The sequence below is a fragment of the Nyctereutes procyonoides genome, unplaced genomic scaffold (genome assembly GCF_905146905.1).
Source record: "Nyctereutes procyonoides isolate TBG_1078 unplaced genomic scaffold, NYPRO_anot_genome, whole genome shotgun sequence".
NCBI lineage: Eukaryota > Metazoa > Chordata > Mammalia > Carnivora > Canidae > Nyctereutes > Nyctereutes procyonoides.
Window position 1 is genome coordinate 48,147,479 of NW_026575121.1, and position 18,779 is coordinate 48,166,257.

Genomic DNA, 18,779 nt, shown 5'->3' on the forward strand with positions numbered 1-18,779 from the left:
AGCAGGAGAGGCAGAGAGAGAGAGGGAGAGGGAGAGAGAGAATCTCAAGCAGATTCCCCTCTGAGCATGGAGTCCAACGTGGGGCTCAGTCTCACAACCCTGAGATCATAACCTGAGCTGAAATCGAGTAAGAGCTTAACTGACTGACTCAGTCAAGTGTCCCAAAATTGTTATTCTTAATTTTCTACTAAGTCCCAGAAATTTAATCTATAGCTTGTACTCAAAGCACACCTAATTTCAGACTAGCCACATTTCAAGTGATCAAAACCTATAATGGCTAATGGCTACCACTCTGGACAAAGAAATGTAGCATTTAACACTGAAAATGGCCTTAAAATGCTCTATGATGATCACATCAAACTTAAAATTTTTTTCCTTAACCACAATTTATTATACATTATGATCACATGACTACTTATATAATAGGAGTATAAAAACATAATAACTTAATGACTAAATGGCAATCAGAATTAAATGTATAAATCTTGGAGGTATCCATCTGCATCAGTAATGACAGCTAACATTTATTAAACATTTACTTTGTGCTAGGCATTACGCCAAGTATTTTAACACATGGTAGAAGATACTTCTGTTATGTCCATTTCATAGAAGAGGGAACTGAGGCTGAGAAAGTTTAATTAACTTGAGCAAGATCACAGCATGTAAATTGTAAAGTCATTATTTGAACTCTCATTCTGGTTGGTTCTTGGAGCCTGTGATCCTAGCCTCCAAACTCTACTTCTTCCTAAAATGTATCCAACCACCGGCAGACATTCAGTGAATTTCATATATAAAACTATGAGAGAGAAAGAAACAGAGAGAGAGGAAAAGAAACTAATCGAATCCAGATTTCCCCTGCCTGTGTTCAACAATTTGCTGACTATTGTGGGCAGTGCCCTTTAGGAATATGAAGATTTCACTTGCCCCTGGTTGGCATGCTCTGACTGTAACAGACTGCTTCAGACAGGGGCTTGAAAGTCTTAATAAAAGGCAGCTGAAGAAATGTAAACAGTTCATCATTTTATTTCCAGCAAGCAGCTTTCCTCAACAGTTCTCATCTCTTTTGCTGATTCTTCTCTAACCAACAAATAGCATCCATATTAGAGTTAGAAATCCTATTTATCAAATGCCTATTAACTACCATTAACCCGTCAATGTACTATTTAATTATGCATGATTGGGAGGGTGACTAATAGAAAATATACAAATGCACTTTATACATACACAAGTGTGATACATACATCTATATCACATGTAGTTTTAAGAGTAATTGCTTGTCTATAAGAAATATAGACATATATTTAACCCTAAAATCCATCTAATTAATAGAAGCTGATAATTACTGAGTTCTATACAGACACTATGCTATGAGCATTTACAAATATTATCCTAAGTTTTACGATGTCCCTATGAAGAAGTATTGTTCCCCTTTTCCAAATGAGGAAACAAAGCCAACTTTTTTTCATTGTACCATGTTAACTATTAATACAAACACCTGTAAATAATACCATCACCTTATATATGTATAGTTATACATAATATTTTCATTCATCTTATTTAAACTAACCCTCATAGTAAGTTGTGATACAGACAGCACATGTTTACAATTACCAGGACAAGTAGTTGAGGTTCCTTTGGAGTCCTGTGGCAACTTTTAAAAATTTACATATTGTTCATTAGGGAGAATGTTGTTTTACTTACATTCAGCATCCAATACACCAGAAATGACAGACAAGACCAAATTCTACTCCAATTGAGAGAAGCTTTCACAGGGGTTTTCCAAACCTAACTTCTCCAGCCACTTCCATCAACATGAGAACCCATCAAACCAAGAGCAGTACCTAAACAAGATTCTGTGCTCTCTCGTTAAGGAGTCTTGCCTCCTGTATTATTATAAGTAGGTCATGACAGGCTGTGCAGTACCTTCTGACACACATCAAAAAATCCCAAGTTACTGGGGCACCTGGTTGGCTCTGTCAGTCAAGTGCCGACTCTTGGTTTTGGCTCAGGTCAGGATCCCAGGGTTTGTGAGATCGAGCCCCACTTGAGGCTCTGTGCTCAGCGGGGAGTCTGCTTGAAGATTCTCTCCCACTGCTCCTTCCTACTATCTCTGTTTCTCTCTCAAATAAATAAATCTTAAAAAAAAAAAAGCAAAAACAAAAACTAAACTACCTAGATTTCATGTCCCAGTTGAGAAAAACTTCCAGTCTTCCATTTTCCCAACCTCACCCTTTTTCACAAGGGGTCGTAAATGCTCTGAGCAAATATGCCCCGGAGCAAATAGTGTCAGGTCTAATAAGCTGAAGTGAAAGGCATCAGGGGCTGGCTGTTCCGTTAACCCATCCAAAGCAATGACAGTTAATCAGGAGCGAGCAAAACTTAAAAGTTTTCTACCACTCCATTTCATTTCCAATTATAGTTTAATGTCAGAACTTTTGTGATTAATATTATACCTTCACAACCATTATTATTCCATATTACAGATGAGAAATTGAGGCTTAAAAGACATTAAGTACTCACTCAAGTTCACATAAGTAGTAAGAGATTAAATATCCAAATCCATTCAACTCCAGTTCAAGGTTTTTTACCTTCCATCAATCTCCTTGGGAAATAAACCTACATTCTTGTGGGCTGCCATTATACAATATCTAAGTATTTTCTTATGGGGAAACAATAGTCATAAACAAATAAGACTCTCTCCATGGGAAATGGGTTTCTAAGGGCAATAAATTCCCAGAAAGCTGAACATTAGGAACTCTCCAAACTGGCAGGCCTGCTGTTGAAAATGCAGTTCCTACTTTGGAGGCTTCTTCCTGGCCACCAAAACCGGTCTCAATTGTCCAAATGGCTGATATCCACTCCAGGTTTATAGGAATTTTTCCCATTTGGGGATCTTTGTTCATTACTCTTAAAAAAATCTCCTTCCTCTTTGATTGGATACTTACAACATTAAAAATAAGGCTGGGCTGACATTTCAAATTCTAGCAGTTGATGTTACCACTAACTTGTTTTATTTGTAACCTGATTATTTCAGGTTATAATAAGTTTGTGCCTTGCCCCACCAAAAAATAAGCTCCTTGGAATGCCTGGGTGGGTCAGTGACTGAATGTCTGCCTTCAGCTGGGGGCTGATCCTGGAGTCCTGGGATCAAGTCCCACATCAGGCTCCTTGCAGGGAGCCTGCATCTCCCTCCTCTCGTTCTTGCTCTTGCTCTGTCTCTCGTGAATAAATAAAACCTTTAAAACAAAACAAAACAAAAAACAAGCTCCGTGACATATTCGTAGACTCACATTGGAATTTCTATTACTTAATAATCATTAAACAAACATATGTAATCTACAGAATCATTGCCCATAAAACACATACCACCGCAGATGTTAAAAAGTAACTGGAGGTCAGGCCATATCCTAAGCAAGCCTCTACGCAGTTTATCTTATTTCACTGGTAACCTAGACATAAAACAGTTTAGATAAGAAATTCCCCAAATCTTAATCATCTTGGGTGAGGGACAAGCTTCCTCAAAATCTGGATATGACCACCACTGACCTAAATTAATAGCAAGCAAAAAAAAAAAAAAAAAAAAACCTACCCCAAACTAATCTACATATCGTCTATCTTCAAATAAATACTGTGTCCTAAGAACCACGAAGCGTCACATCCAAGAAGCATCAGTCGTACAAAGGTAGGCCTGCGCCCCTCTTGTAGGGAACTCATCTCACTGCCACAGCTCAAACCTCCTAAGACAGTGTTCCCCACCAATCGGGTTAGAATCCTCTAAAAGATCTTGCCCGACAATCACAATTGCATAGCCATCCCGGGGCCTCGGCCCAGATTCTGGACCCAGTGGCCTGGATTCTTAGTATACAGCGAAGGTTTAAAGTCATTCACTTAAAAGCAAATGTTTTACGCAGACTTCAGAGAGCAGAACTTCATGAGAGTCAACAGGAAATCAAATTCCCTACAGGTTGCCACAAGTGTAGTACTTTCCATCTCACCCAATGTGGAACCTCCTCCTCCCTACCAGTGTCCTTTTGAGGTTAAAAAAAAAAAAAAAAAATTATTTTCTCTACTGTCACCCTTAGCTCGGTAGGGGCTCAAGGGAAGTGCCCTTTGGTCCGAACCCTGCTGTGGGCATTTGGGCAGCTCCGTAGTAAAGGAAGACGGGACGTATTGTCTTTGCCAAATCAGGTCTCTGGGCCCCTGGGTACCGGTAGCAATCGGTAAACGTGTACATCAGCCCTGCAAACCGGTGTTGCTTTAGGGGGCAACTGCTTTGCCCGCCTCTCTCTCGGCTTCTCCCCGTCATTGACACAACGGGGACCCCAACACGAGGAATCCGGGGGAATAGCCTCGGATCCTGCGTGGGGAGGGGATGGAGGCATGTGTGCTACGTGGACAGCTCGGGACGACCCCGGGCTGGGGAGGGACGAGGAGGCGGGGGGAGGCCCGGCGGAGACGCGGGAGAGGCCGGGGCTGAGGAACCCCTCTCCGCCCCCCGGCCGCCCGGCCGCCCGGCCCCAGGTGTGAGTCACCGGCGAGCGCGGCGGGGGGAAGGGGCGGCCTGAGTCACAGTCCTGCGGGGGGGAGGTCGGAGGGTCGGACCTGGGAGCCCGGGGGTGGGGGTCCAGGGGCCCCGAGACCCGGGGAGCTGGGGCGGGGGCGGGGGCGCAGGCCTCCGGCCGCGGACCAGGCTGCCCGCCAGCCCGCCGCGCCGAAATCTCCCGCGCTCCGGGGCTGGCCCCGCCTCCCCGGCCGGACCTCACGCCCCGCGGCGCGGCTCTGCGCGGCCCGCCAGCCGGCCCCGCCCGCCGCCCTCCCGACGTCATCCCGGGCCCCAGCTGACCGGCACAGTCCCCGCCCCGCCCCGCCCCGCCCGCGACCAGCCCCGCGGCCCGCCGCCACTCGCCAGTGACGGCACCGCAGGGTGCGTGGCCAATCGGCGCGGCCCCGGCGGAGGCGGCCTCGGCCCCGCCCCCCGCGCCTGCAGCCAGTGAGGCGCCGGCGCTGGGGGCCGCGGCGGGGTGAGGGGTCGCGAGGCCCCGCCCCATCCTCCCCTTTCCCCTTTGCCCCGCCCTTTCCCGCCCGGCCTCCGCCCCCCCAGCCCCGCGCCGCCGCTGGTGCAGGTCCCCGCGCTGGGCCCGCCCCCAGCCCTCCCGCCGGCCCGCCAGCGCGCCTCACGGCTCCTGTCTCCCCTCCCTCCTTCTCTCTCACACGCCTAGCGCAATGGCGGCGGCCGCGGCGGAGCAGCAACAGTTCTACCTGCTCCTGGGAAACCTGCTCAGCCCCGACAATGTGGTCCGGAAACAGGCAGAGGTAACCGAGCCCGCCGCGCCCCGGCCGGCGCGCCGCCCTTCCCCCGACGCCGCCCCGCCGGGCCTCGGCCGCCCAGCCGTGGCGGCGCAGGCCGGGCCGGGCCGGGCCGGGCGGCGGCCGCGCAGCCCACGTGTGAGGCGGCCCGCGGCTCCCGGCCGTGCCCCCGGGCCCTCCCGGCCCTGGCCGCCCGCCGCCCCTCGCACACACGTGCGGCCCCGCGGCCCCCGCGGCCCCCGCCCGGGGCGGGCAGCGGGCAGCGGGCGGCGGGGAGGGGTGGGGGGCGGGGGGTGCGGGGCGGGCCCCGGGCTCCCCTCGCCCCTTTCCCGCTCTCTCCCGGCGGGAGCCTCCCCCGCCCTGCTGGCGGGTCTCCACCCAGCCTGGCCCTGCGGCGCCGCGACCCCGGGCGGCTGCTGACCCATCACCCCTGCTTCCCTCCCCCCCCGCCCCCCCCCCCCCCCGAGACGTGTGTCTTGCCCTCTTGCCTTCCCACTTACGTCCATTTGGTCCTCTTTCCCTGGCCTAGTTCGCAACCTCGGAAGCTGGATTTCCCTTCTCCCCCCCCCCCCCGCCACAATTCCGTGAAGTTGCCTTGAGGGTTTCTGTCTCAGCACCTTCCACCTTACTTTATTCTTCCTGCAGACACTTGTGCTTTGATCTCTAGAGATTTGTGGTCTCCTAACTGCGATGTCCTGGGACTTCCGTTGTTTAAGTGGGCCAGGGCCACCATATGTTTAAGTCTTTAATTTCATTAAATCTAACCTGAATCTCTTTCTCTCTCTCTCTCTTTTTTTTTTTAAACCACCTCTGGCTTCTGGCCTCCACAAAGTGTGGAGCTCTGAGTACACTTATTTTCAGGAGACAGTATTTCAGGGGTCTCCGCAAGCTCCTTTACCAAGCAGCAGCAAGCCCCACTTGGTTCAGGAGAAGACTGATGTTAGTGCTGTCAGTGCTGAGACCGCGATGGATGCGTGAGAGCCCAAAAGGGAGGGCAGGGGCTGTCTAGTTTTTTTTTTTTTTTTTTTTGAAGTGCGCTCTCAGAACCTGTCTTCCGACTTGGCCACATGTAGAGGTCTCTGCCCCCACGTGATTGAGTATCTTTACAAGATTCGGTGAAGGATGTTCGGATATTTTTACAAAGCAGAAATTTACGTGTAGCTAATGATGTGGGGGGGGGGGTCTTGTCCTCCTGAATTTCATAGATGTCTTTAGAATCACAAAGTTAATATTTGCTTTGAATAGATTAGGATATGCTGGCTGCACTGAGTGGTTTTATGATATGTGATGAAGTCCATATATTGGATGTTCAGTTCTGTGTGAAAAAGCGTGTTGAACAACCGTTAATCTTAGTCTACTGATTTTTTGATTCACGTAGTATACATGTGATACATGTGTTCAGGGTAAAAATTGAAACAGTGCAAAATAGTTTTTTTTTGTCTTATGAGTCGTCCCTGAAAATACAAGTGCATATGTATACATTGCATTTTTACGTGAATGAGCCTCTCATATGCATACTGTTGTGCAAGTTGGATTTTTCACTCAAAGTATTTCAAGTTGCCACATAAGAAAGAGATTTTGTTAAGGCAGCTACCCAGTATTCCATCATATGAATGTATTATTTATTCAACCAGCACTTTTGCGAATGGACGTTAAGATTTCCAGTGTCCTCCTAAATATAGGAGTACAAGCATTCCAATCTTTTCGGGCTGGGTTTGCTGGGTTTGCTTGTGGAATACTTTAAAAAGTAGCATTTGTCCTTGGAAGTAATGTGCATTGATTAGTTGCATCAATGTGCACTCCTATCAGAGGGATGTGATGATGCCTATAAAAACATTTTAGTGCATCCTGCTAACTCTGGGGGTAATTTTTCACCAAAATAAGTTCTTAATCCCAACCCATAATAGAAATTGCCATGTGTTGCAAAGCAGAACAGCATTGTAATTAGTAAGCGAGTTTAATTCTCCCTCTTCCCTCCAGTTGCTTAAGTCTCTATTGTCAAGCCTAGTGGGGAATCTCTCTTCTATTGAACTAAATACCAGTGTCTGGTTCAGCTTGAATTCCAATTGGTGCCTGTTGTAAATCTTTTTATCACTTCCATCACTTTAGGGATAGTTAGCAGCATTCAGCACATTTTCTCATAAAGAACAATTGAAAAGTACAGTTGACCCTTGAGCCACATAGAGGTTAGGGACAGGAGCCCCCACCCTCTTGACTCCCCAGACACTTAGGTAACAGCCTCCTGTTGACTGGAAGCCTTACCAAGAACATAAACAGCCAATTAGCACATATTTTGTATGTTGTATGTATTATATACTATATTTGTACAACAAACTAAGAGAAGAAAATGTTATTAAGAATATCATAAGCAGAGAAGATACATTCCAGTACCGTCCTGTACTCATAAAAAATAAAATCCATGTATAAGTGAACCCATGCAGTTCAAACCCATGTTTTTCAAAGATCAACTGTACTGTTATTGTTATTCTCTTTATTCCTATCATTCAGGTAACACATTTTTGCTTTCTTTGTATATCTCAGAAACACTAATATGTAAATTAAGTATCATAAAATAGAAAATTCTTTTTTTTTTTTTTAAATAGAAAATTCTTAATTTGACACCAAAAAAAGTAAATGTTAGAAGGGAAGTTTCCTGGTCTCTCTATAACACAAAGCTGGACTGTAAATAGAGCTGCTTACAAAAGCAAAATATTATTTGAAAAATAAAAAGCTGCATATAATGATACTTGAATACCCCTTTTTTTGCCTTATGAAATGAGCTATTTATAAGTAATCAAACTAAATTGAGTATTAAAGTCTGATATAGCAAATATAGAAATTTTTTTAACTAAAGAATTGACAATATCTCAGTAAATACCTTTGTGATTTTATAAATAGTTGATACAAATACAAGACTGTTGAGTAAGGTGACTTGTTTTGTATTCAAACATGAAATCAAGTACAGTAGAAGACTAATTGTACTTTACTGTTGAAAACATTGAAGGTCTTCAAAACTTCTAAAAGTTTTTAAACTCCCATTGTATAAACCATTTGGTGGGCTTTATATTTTATTTCTGTTAAATCTTCAAGAATTTTTCTCTTTAACTTTACAAAAAATGTTTCTGATGCTTGAAAAAATTGTTTCAATGCCACTAAGTCTCAAAATATAATGATTAACGTGAATAAACAATTGAATAAGCGGTTGACAGGTAATACAAAGTTGAATGTCCATGGCATTCATGACAAGACATTTTATATGACTTAAGCTTAAGTATTTTACTAATCATATGCATGGATTTTGCATTCTTATTTTTTCCATTGACTTTTTCATTGAGTTTAAAGATTGTATTTATTTATTAGAGACAGAGAGAGCAGCAGGGACACAGAGAAGCAGGCTCCATGTAGGGAGCCCGACAAGGGACTCCATCCCGGGTCTCCAGGATCACACCCTGGGCCGAAGGCCGCGCTAAACCGCTAAGCCACCGGGGCTGCCCTTTTCATTGATTTTAATATAGAACTTCATTAATGAGGTTTTAATTGGAGGAGAATAACATACTGAAAAATATACTTGATTTTTGAGGAACCAGGGTGTTTACTAGGTAAAAGTTGTAGTTAGGTAAAACTTGTCCCCTCTTTTCATAGGCAAGGTAGGCTTACCATAAATATTTATGGAATGAGTGAAATGAGTGCTTACTAGCATTTTTTTGTGGACATGAAAGGGGAGGTAAAATCTGCTTTACATTGTGTGATTGTGCATGGTGAAACCAAATGGAATTGAAATTCTTTTTTTTTTTTTTAAGATTTTTATTTATTTATCATGAGAAAGGAGAGAGAGAGAGGCAGAGAACACAGGCAGAGGGAGAAGCAGGCTCCATGTAGGGAGCCCAACGTGGGACTTGATCCCGGGCCTCCAGGATCACGCCCTGGGCTGAAGGCGGCGCTAAACCTCTGAGCCACCCCACCCGGGCTGCCCTGGAATTGAAATTCTATTTGCCATGACATTGGCAACATTCACTGAACCTGCCTGGCTTAGTGCTAGGAATATTCTTAGAAAGATTCTTTATATTTTTATATATTCTTTATGTATATACTTTGTATTTGCTGCGCTCCAATATGCTAGGTGCTAGGAATACAAGGAGAAAGAGATACCATCCCTATCTTCGTGGAACTCTATTTAGGCTAATTACCTGGTTTTAAGGCTGTGTTCTTTTTGCCAAACTATTATCCTTGACCAAAGTTACGGTGTAAATGTAATACTATATCTGGATTGCCACAGTGGAACATAACAAATGGGGAGAACCCTCTCTCAGGAGTCAGATGTCACTCTTACTAAACTCTCTCTCTCCATTGACTTCTAATTCCTTAAGGAATAGAGTTTAGTATTTGACCTAAATGTTTTTAAGTGTCTACTAGAATTAGCATAGTATAACTGTCAAACTATTAGTCCCAGTTGGGCAAGGTTGTCTGAGAGTAATAGTTCAGTAAAGAATTTTTTTTTTTTTTCTGAAACTTGATTTAGATCACTGGAAAGTAAAATGGTAAAAACAGTTATAACATCTGCAGTGCATCAGGGGCTAGGCTAGGTACAAAGGATAAAAAGACATTTTTATTGTAGTGTGAGAGACTATGTTTAAATGAAAAGGCTATACTGGCCTTTGAGTTGCATTCATAAAGATTAAGTGAGAAAAATCAAGGTACATCTCCGTTTTTGCAATCATAGAATATCTCTACATAAAATTACTTCATTTCTGTGTACAGAAATTCAGACCATCTTCTCAGCTGTTTTTTTTTTTTAAGATTTTATTTATTTATTCTTGAGAAACACACAGAAAGGCAGAGACATAGGCAGAGGGAGAAGCAAGCTCCCAACAGGGGAGCCTGATGTGGGATTCGATCCCATGACCCCAGGATCACAACCTGAGCCGAAGGCAGATGCTCAACCACTGAGCCACCGAGGTGCCCCGATAGTCTCAGCTGTTAATGCTTGTCACAGTTTTCAGCGTTGTTGTGTTCCTGTTGTGTTCCTGCGTGCTAGTGTATCTGAGAGGAACCTAAGGTTATCGGGAGATTTTGAATTCTCCTTTCCCTCACATGTGTTCTTAGGATTAAGATACATATAAGAAGTTTGAAAACCTTGTAGCACTGCATAAATAGAACTGGTTGGTTGGTGGAGTCATACAGACCCCAGGAGTGAAACACAGAAAGAGCATTCAGTGCTAGGGAGTTTTTAAGTACAGTTGACCTCAGAAAACCAGAGTTCTTTCTGTTGCTTATTGTATGTGACCTTGGCCAGGTCATTTAACTTCTGAGCCTTTATTTCCTTATCTGTCAATATCTCAGGGATGCCACAGAGCACTTAGTAAAAGTTAAAATAAGGTAGATATGGATGGATTCAAGGAGACACTGTTTCATCTGTTGTCCTTGGGACTTCTATCCAGAGAAACAAAGTAGGTAATAGGGGTGGTGACTCTTAGAGAGCAGACAAAGGTCAAAGGTAAGAATCTTCTTGGGGAAAACAATTCCAAATATATTTCAAAGAATAAGGTATTTTCCACAGTCCAAGACTGCTATTGTTAGAATTCTTAAATGTGCACATGAATCTATACTTCTTTTCAATTTAGTTTTGTAGACAGCATGTATTTAGATCTTATACTTTGATCCACCCTGACAATCCATCTTTTAATTGGTGTCAATTTTTTATTGTTAACCAATTTGTTCTTGTTTTACATTATTATTGGGAAAGGAAAGATGTGCCCTGAGTCACAAAACCTGGTTTTCTAGATTATTAAAATGATATTAAAGGAATTATATTAAAGTCTCTTGGCCAAATTTCTCCTGGCCATATTCATTTATTTATGTATATAAGTTTTAGTATAATCCTTGCTTGAAAGAAAAAGTAGCATAAAGAATGTGAATACTTTCTTTCCCTTTCTCGGATTTATTTCATTTGAGATATGTTTCTGGTGGTTGTTAAGTAGTGGTTACTTGAACCCAATTCTACATCTTCTGATCTAGAAAATGTTGACAAGATAAGTAGTTTTCCATGATGTAAAGGGATACTAGGTGAGCACTTTACAGCATGGTAGCTCAGGTCACATTGAAGATTTTTTTGGCCCTCTTTGGCCTTGAGTTTTGTTCATTAGGGAAGCAAAGTTAGGGAAAATGTGCGTGCATTAGAAAAATCTTAAAGCTATAGGTAGAAGGGAGCTTGAAAGTGATTCTCTGGACATCTCTTCTTTCCTAACCAGCTGAAGTGTATTTTGTGGTAGGGGGAAATTTTAACAGCATGATTTCTCATGCATGTGAATCTTTCCCAGTCTTTATTTCATTTCTTTCCACTGGTGTGCTGATGACATTTTTTAACATATTCTAACCTTAAACATTTTTCTTTTTCCTGTAGGAAACCTATGAGAATATCCCAGGCCAGTCAAAGATCACATTCCTCTTACAAGCCATCAGAAATACAACAGCTGCTGAGGAGGTACTACTCTAATATTTGAGATTATGACATTCTTAAAAAACAAGTTGGAGGGGATCCCTGGGTGGCTCAGCGGTTTGGCGCCTGCCTTTGGCCCAGAGTGCGCTCCTGGAGTCCCGGGATCGAGTCCCGCGTTGGGCTCCCAGCGTGGAGCCCGTTTCTCCCTCTGCTTGTGTCTCTGCCTCTCTCTCTCTCTTTCTCTCTCTCTCTCTCTCTCGAATAAATAAATAAAATATTTAAAAAAAAAAAAAAAACAAGTTGGCTTTTAGATACGGGTCTACATGGGTAATGAGAACTGTTGCCATAGACATTACCAGAACTTTGAACTTAGTATTTGCTAAAAGATACTTTGCAGTTAGTTTTTTTGAGTACCCTATATTAAGAATGAAATTTCTTTTTTCCGTGTCTGGTTGATATGTCCAGGATATTTAAGTTAATGTTTTTTTTTTTTAAGTTAATGGTTTTTAAATAATTACATAAGAATTTATTAAAGTGACTTATGTAGCTATAAAAAAATTTCTTCCTTTAAGCAATTCATTCTGAAGGAGGAAATTTAATTCAGTGTTTTAATGTGTGCCAAACGTTTTCTGAGAAAATATGTATTGTCTGTCTTAAAATTTTTATGCTTATAGTCATCTCTAAGGTAGTAAAGAATATGTGCTAAAGATGTTTAGGAATAGAGAGACACTTTGGTGAATCCTTTATAAATCATGGTTTTCAGCAAATGACCTTATTATAACTGTACCAAATTCAAATTTGTTGTTTCTTACTGCTTTTCTATGCATTTAACAGTGGATTTTTTTTTCTTCCCCAAAGTAATATCTTTATATATAGAGTCTTAAGTGAATATTTTCTTTATTTTGGAAAAGGTGTCAAAATATCCCAAGTCTAGAAATCTAGTCTCACCTCTGTGAACCATGGAATTGAGAATTTGTAAAGTGAAGGAAGACTGGCTGGCTCAGTTGATAGAACATAGGACTCTTGATCTTGGAATCATGAGTTTGAGCCCCACATTGGCCTTAGAGTTGGTTGGGGTTTTTTGTTGTTTTTTTAAGTGAATTTTTAAAGCAAGACTTCTTTACTAATATTAAAATGTGATGAAAATGAAGTCACACTAAACTGCTATATAGTATTGCACCTGACTTGTACTCAGTTTAAATTTGATGTTCTGTGGCAATGCTTAGAAAACAGTTTAAAGTGCCCCACTTTTTTTTTTTTAATTTTTATTTATTTATGATAGTCACACAGAGAGAGAGCGAGAGAGAGAGAGGCAGAGGGAGAAGCAGGCTCCATGCACCGGGAGCCCGACGTGGGATTTGATCCCGGGTCTCCAGGATCGCGCCCTGGGCCAAAGGCAGGCGCCAAACCGCTGCGCCACCCAGGGATCCCAGTGCCCCACTTTTTAAAAATAGATGACAGAAGGCACTTCTTCACCTTCGTAATATGTTCTTTAATTCAAAATGAATGTCACATATGAAGAACAAACATAAAGTAATGGCTGTTTTAAATCTTGAAATTTGAATCAAGTTAGCTATGAAACAAATTTTAAAGCTAAGAATAAATAATACTAAAAAACTTATCGAATTTTCTTTTTAAAAACCTATGTTGAACCTTTTTTAAATCTTGATTTGATTTAAGAATTAGATGATTGTGAACTAGCCTCAGGATCTTGACTGGCTTCATACTTGTCAGTGTAAGTGTGAGAATTGCGTAAACTTGAGATTAGAGATTCTAACCATTTTGAATCCTTTCTAGAGCATTAAAATTTCTTTAAAAGTTTGCTGTATGCCAAAAGTAATTCAAATAAAAAATTCAGTGAAAAATGACTTGAGAAAAAAATTGGCACATTTTATTTGTGTGGCTTAACTCTTTTTTTTGTTGGCCACAGTTCCATACTGATTATAGTGATAATGAGCTGCAGCCCAGAAATGAAAGAAAACACGAAAAATTGGGTTTAATAGTTTCAAAGGCCTGTTGATTTAATATGATAAAATTTCAGAATGGTGTTTGTCTTTGGATAATCTAAAGGGGAATATTATACAGAAAATGCCAAACTTAAATATATTCTACAGGTTTTAAATGGGATAAGAATATACACATTGAAATTGATTATCACTTTCAGGCATTAGGAGTTTGTAATGTTTGTTTGCTCAAATGAAGCATAAAGATAAATGGATATGATAGCATGTTATCTAAGAGGCTAATGAAAGGGCTGTGAAACAGCGAGATAGTCCAGGGAGTAATATTAGTAGGTACACTAGAATGAGAGAGCCAGATGGAGAAGTAGGAAAGGAGCATTCTAGGGTTTGCAGTTTATATTAACATTTATTTTTCTTAAAAGAAGGTATTACAAATAGAAATTAAAGGCAGGTTTATCACTGCTGAGGTATGTGTCTGATTTGTGAACTGATGTGTTCAAGGGCTTTTCCTTAGCTATGAATAAAAAATAGCTTTTGGGTAGCATTTTCTATACACTAGGCTAATGTGATTAGAGAGAGTTTTATTTATTTTACCTGTTTTGTAAAAAAAAATCTAACAGTGCTTTTGAAATGAATTGTAAAAATAGAATCGTAAAATCCATCAATGGTGGAGTGAATGTAGTCTGTTGGCAATTTTTTCTCTTGTAAGACACCAAGTTATTAACCTTGTTATCCATTTATAGGCTAGACAAATGGCTGCTGTTCTCCTAAGACGTCTTTTGTCCTCTGCATTTGATGAAGTCTATCCAACTCTTCCTTCTGATGTTCAGACTGCCATCAAGAGTGAACTACTGATGATTATTCAAATGGAAACCCAGTCTAGCATGAGGAAAAAAATTTGTGATATTGCTGCAGAGCTGGCCAGGAATTTAATAGGTGTGTATGCGATACATTCATTATTATGTTATAGAAGAAAATGAATATATCCCTTTTTTTTAAGTGGCATCTTTTTAAAGAAAGATTCACAAGTACCTGAGTACTATTTATTCTGTTCAAAATGAGAGTGATCATGGAGTCTGCCTTTAGAGCCAAAAATAAAATGTTTGTGAAGTACAGTCATAATATGTACCTGCTGGTTTTCAGAACATCTGTGTGGAGAAATAGTTTTGTAATTTGCTTAAAAATTGTCAGTTTTATTTCCCCCTTAATCAGGAAAGTTTGGAAAGCACAGTGTAACTTACAACCTACTTTGTAGGTTAAACTTACCAACAGAAGTAAAAATCCGTGGACTCCAGGAGCTTTTATTGTTACATTTGTGTATTAGTAAATTATGCACATAGGCTATTATACCACTATTCTGTGTGGTTTATGAAATACCTCAAAATATTTTTAAACAGTGAAATAAAAGGAAAATCTCTAAAAATGCATTTTACCAATAATCAAAACTCTCTTCGGTCATACTAAAAATATTAACGTGATTGAATATGCTTTGTTATTTTTTTTGACAGATTCAGATATATGTTTTTTTTTTTTTTTTTTAGTGAACTTTATTTTAGAGAGCATGGGCAAAGGGAGGAAGGGACAAGGGAAGGGGGGAAAGAGAATCTTAAGCCGACTCTATGCTGAGCCCAGTGCAGGGTTTAATTTCACAACCCTGAGATTACAACCTGAGCTGAAACCAAGAGTCAGATGTTTAACCAACTGCACCCCCCCAGGCACCCCAATAGATACGATGTTAAACTCAGTTCATTTAAACAGTATATCTAAAGGTTGAAAAGGATGCCCCACTAAGTATAAGGCTAAATGGGAATATTGTTGGTTATAAATCATGACACTAATTTTTTTTTTTAATTTAAATTCTGGTTAACATATAGTGTAATACTGGTTTCAGGAGTAGAATTTAGTGACTCATCACTTAAGTATAATACCCACCAAATTGCTCATTGCAAGTGCCCTCCTTAATGCCCATCACCCATCTAGCCCATCCCCCGCCCACCTCCCCTCCAGCAACTCTCAGTTTGTTCTCTATAGTGAAGAGTCTATGGTTTGCCTCCCTCTCTGTTGTCATCCTTCCCTTTTCCTGTGTTCATCTGTTTGTTTCTTAAATTCCACATATAAGTGAAATCATATGGTATTTTGTCTTTCTCTGACTGACTGACTTAGCATGATACACTGTAGCTCTATCCATATCATTGCAAATGGCAAGATTTCATTCTTTTTGATGGCTGAGTAATATTCCAAGATTACCACATCTTTATCCATTCATCAATCTGGACATTTGGGCTCTTTCCATAACTTGGCTATTGTTGATAATAATGCTGCTATAAACATTAGGGTGCATATACCCCTTCAAATCAGCTCTTTTGTATCCTTTGGATAAATACCTAGTAGTGTAATTGCGGAGTATTAGGGTATGACACTCATTTTTTAATCTCCACTACCAGTATTGCCAAAATTCTTGTTCAAGTCAGCTGAGTGATATTTTTTTTTAAAGACTTTATTTATTTATTCATGAGAGACACAGAGAGAGGCAGAGACATAGGCAGAGGGAGAAGCAGACTCCTTGCAGGGATCCTGATGTGGGACTCGATCCTGGGACTCCAGGATCACTCCCTGGGCCAAAGGCAGGCACCAAACCGCTGAGCCACCCAGGTGCCCCAGCTAAATGATATTAACCAATTCTTAAAAGTAGGAAATGTGTTAAACTTTTTATTTTAAATAAGTTCAAAACTCACTGAAACCCTTAATTTTGAATTTTTTTAAGTAGCCTAGGAAATCTGTTTTAAAGTTTTTTCTTTAAATGTGCAGGTATGAAGTTTTATAGGTGACATATCATTTCTAATTCAAAATCATTTAATAATGCAAGGTTTCTAAAATGTTTCAAAATGGTCTCTCCGTAGATTTTTATTTTTCATTCCCTCTTGACCCCCAAGCATGACCTTTATGTTAAAGGGACTGATTAGGGTTTTTTTGTTTGTTTGTTTTTTGTTTTTTTTTATGTCAGCTGAGTAGTACACTTGTCATTTCAAAGAAGTTCAAATATAGAGGGACATTTTTAAAAAAGTACATGCATAACTTATCTATAATTTCTATGTCTCTTAAAGTTCTTTGTGACAATATAATTGGTAAGTCATTTAACTGGTACAGATTTTTGTGGTTGTTCACTTTAATTTCAAAGTACCACAGAAATTCTGTTTTTTAAAATCTTGTTTAAAAATAAACACCTTGATAGCATGAATACTGCTCTGGGTCCTGGTATTCCCACTCCTAGATCTTCTCCAGTTTGCAGGCAATTTTTACAGTGTTTTGGCTTCAGGACCTTGATACCAAATATTAACTATGCCTACTTTTTAAACTTTTAATAGCAATAGTATAAATAAAAGATTTAGCCAATCACAGAGTCATAGTGCTGCCTTTTCTCCATATCCCACTCCTTAGAAATAACCATAGCCAGTGTCTGTGCACATAACCCAAAAGCATGGGTGCTTTTTACAAGATTAGAATGCCATGTTATGGTTAAAGGACCTAATCTTATTAGGATTTTTTTTTTAAATACATAGCGTGTAACATTTTCTATTACATACATTGGGGCTTATGAAATGAAAAGATTCACCCTTCATTTTTTGAAGTTTTGACTTCAAAACTTTATGCCTGGATCTCTTTACTTTTAGATGAGGATGGCAACAACCAGTGGCCTGAAGGTTTGAAGTTCCTTTTTGATTCAGTCAGCTCTCAAAATATGGGACTGCGGGAAGCTGCCCTTCACATTTTCTGGTACATACATGGATCTAATTTTCCTGAAAAATTGTGAATGTGCAAAAGCACATTTTAATTGATTGTTTTAGTCTGACTTTTTAGACTTATATAATGACTTTAGATGAGCTTTGTATTTGTGTTGGAAGTAAAACTGAAAAAACATAAAGCTTCTAATTTCATATTATAATCCTTTTTTGTACACAAGCGTTCTCTACAATTTTTTCTTTCCTTTGTCTTGTATGATTCCACGAAAGACACTTACTTCTTTATTTATAGGTTAACACAGTACTGAATATAAATATGTCTTTTAGAAAATCACTATAATGATGAAATCTTGAAGAAGAAAGAAAAGGCTGGTGAATCCCTATTATTTTCTAGGTCTTCTGTAGTCAGACTTAATAAAGTACAGTATTTTAATAAACTTCTATATACTTATAAGCAAATGGTCTAAGTTTAGAATTACGAGTATCTGCACTAAGAAAAATTTTGTCCGTGTTATCAGACAGTTCTACATTAAAAATATAATTGGATTTATAACATTTCAAGATTATATATTTTTTAAAATGCGATCTACCTTGAGCATCAGAAGAGAATAAGGGTAGAGATTACACCATTTTCCACGTCAGTTGTCAAATGTATCTTACCTATATTGGTAATCCAGAGAAGAGAATTAGTTAAAAGTATTCAGTGTAATTGTTAGCCGCATTTAAAGCAGAGCAGAATTTGGACTACCTGGATCACTGACTAAACAAGCAGATTATTAGGCAGTGTGGTTACTGCAGCTACCATCTGAAACATTGTACTTGCTTTTGCCCTGTCCTGTACTCCAGGTCACCTTCCTGTGGAGACAGGGTGATAAGGATAAATTGTAGGGCTGGAATTGCTGAGTAGCGTGCGCGCACCTGGATGCCCCTGCTTCCAGCCTAATCCTCTCTGCTCTGCTTGTTGCCATTTGCCCACACCCCAAAAGAGGATTGCTTGGAAGATGGGTAGATGATGTTCAGCCTTCAAGGTTAATGCACAATTGAGTCGGGCTGATGTTTAAGGTTAGATTAGAACATTAGATGTTCCGGCTGACACTACTGAAATATAATGTCATTTTGGATCTTGTTTAGGAACTTTCCTGGAATTTTTGGGAACCAGCAGCAGCACTATTTAGACGTTATCAAACGGATGTTAGTTCAGTGTATGCAAGATCAGGAACATCCATCGGTAAATAATTCCAATTCCATTAATATTAACACCTAATTCAATATAACCTTTAACTTGTGAAAGAAATTTCTATACTTGGAGATTATCTTTAGTTTTAATACTTTATA

At 40.4% G+C, this 18,779-nt stretch overlaps 1 protein-coding gene across 1 annotated transcript in view; it reads left to right on the forward strand.

Moving 5' to 3' along the window:
- Window positions 1-5,110: 5,110 nt before the first annotated feature.
- IPO5 (importin 5) overlaps window positions 5,111-18,779 on the forward strand; it is a 40,118-nt gene continuing 26,449 nt past the window's right edge. The window contains exons 1-5 of the mRNA XM_055336040.1: window positions 5,111-5,313; window positions 11,708-11,788; window positions 14,448-14,640; window positions 17,376-17,478; window positions 18,576-18,672. Of these exons, the coding sequence (XP_055192015.1) occupies window positions 5,224-5,313; window positions 11,708-11,788; window positions 14,448-14,640; window positions 17,376-17,478; window positions 18,576-18,672 (564 nt within the window). The 5' untranslated portion in view covers window positions 5,111-5,223. The remainder of the gene's footprint in view (window positions 5,314-11,707; window positions 11,789-14,447; window positions 14,641-17,375; window positions 17,479-18,575; window positions 18,673-18,779) is intronic.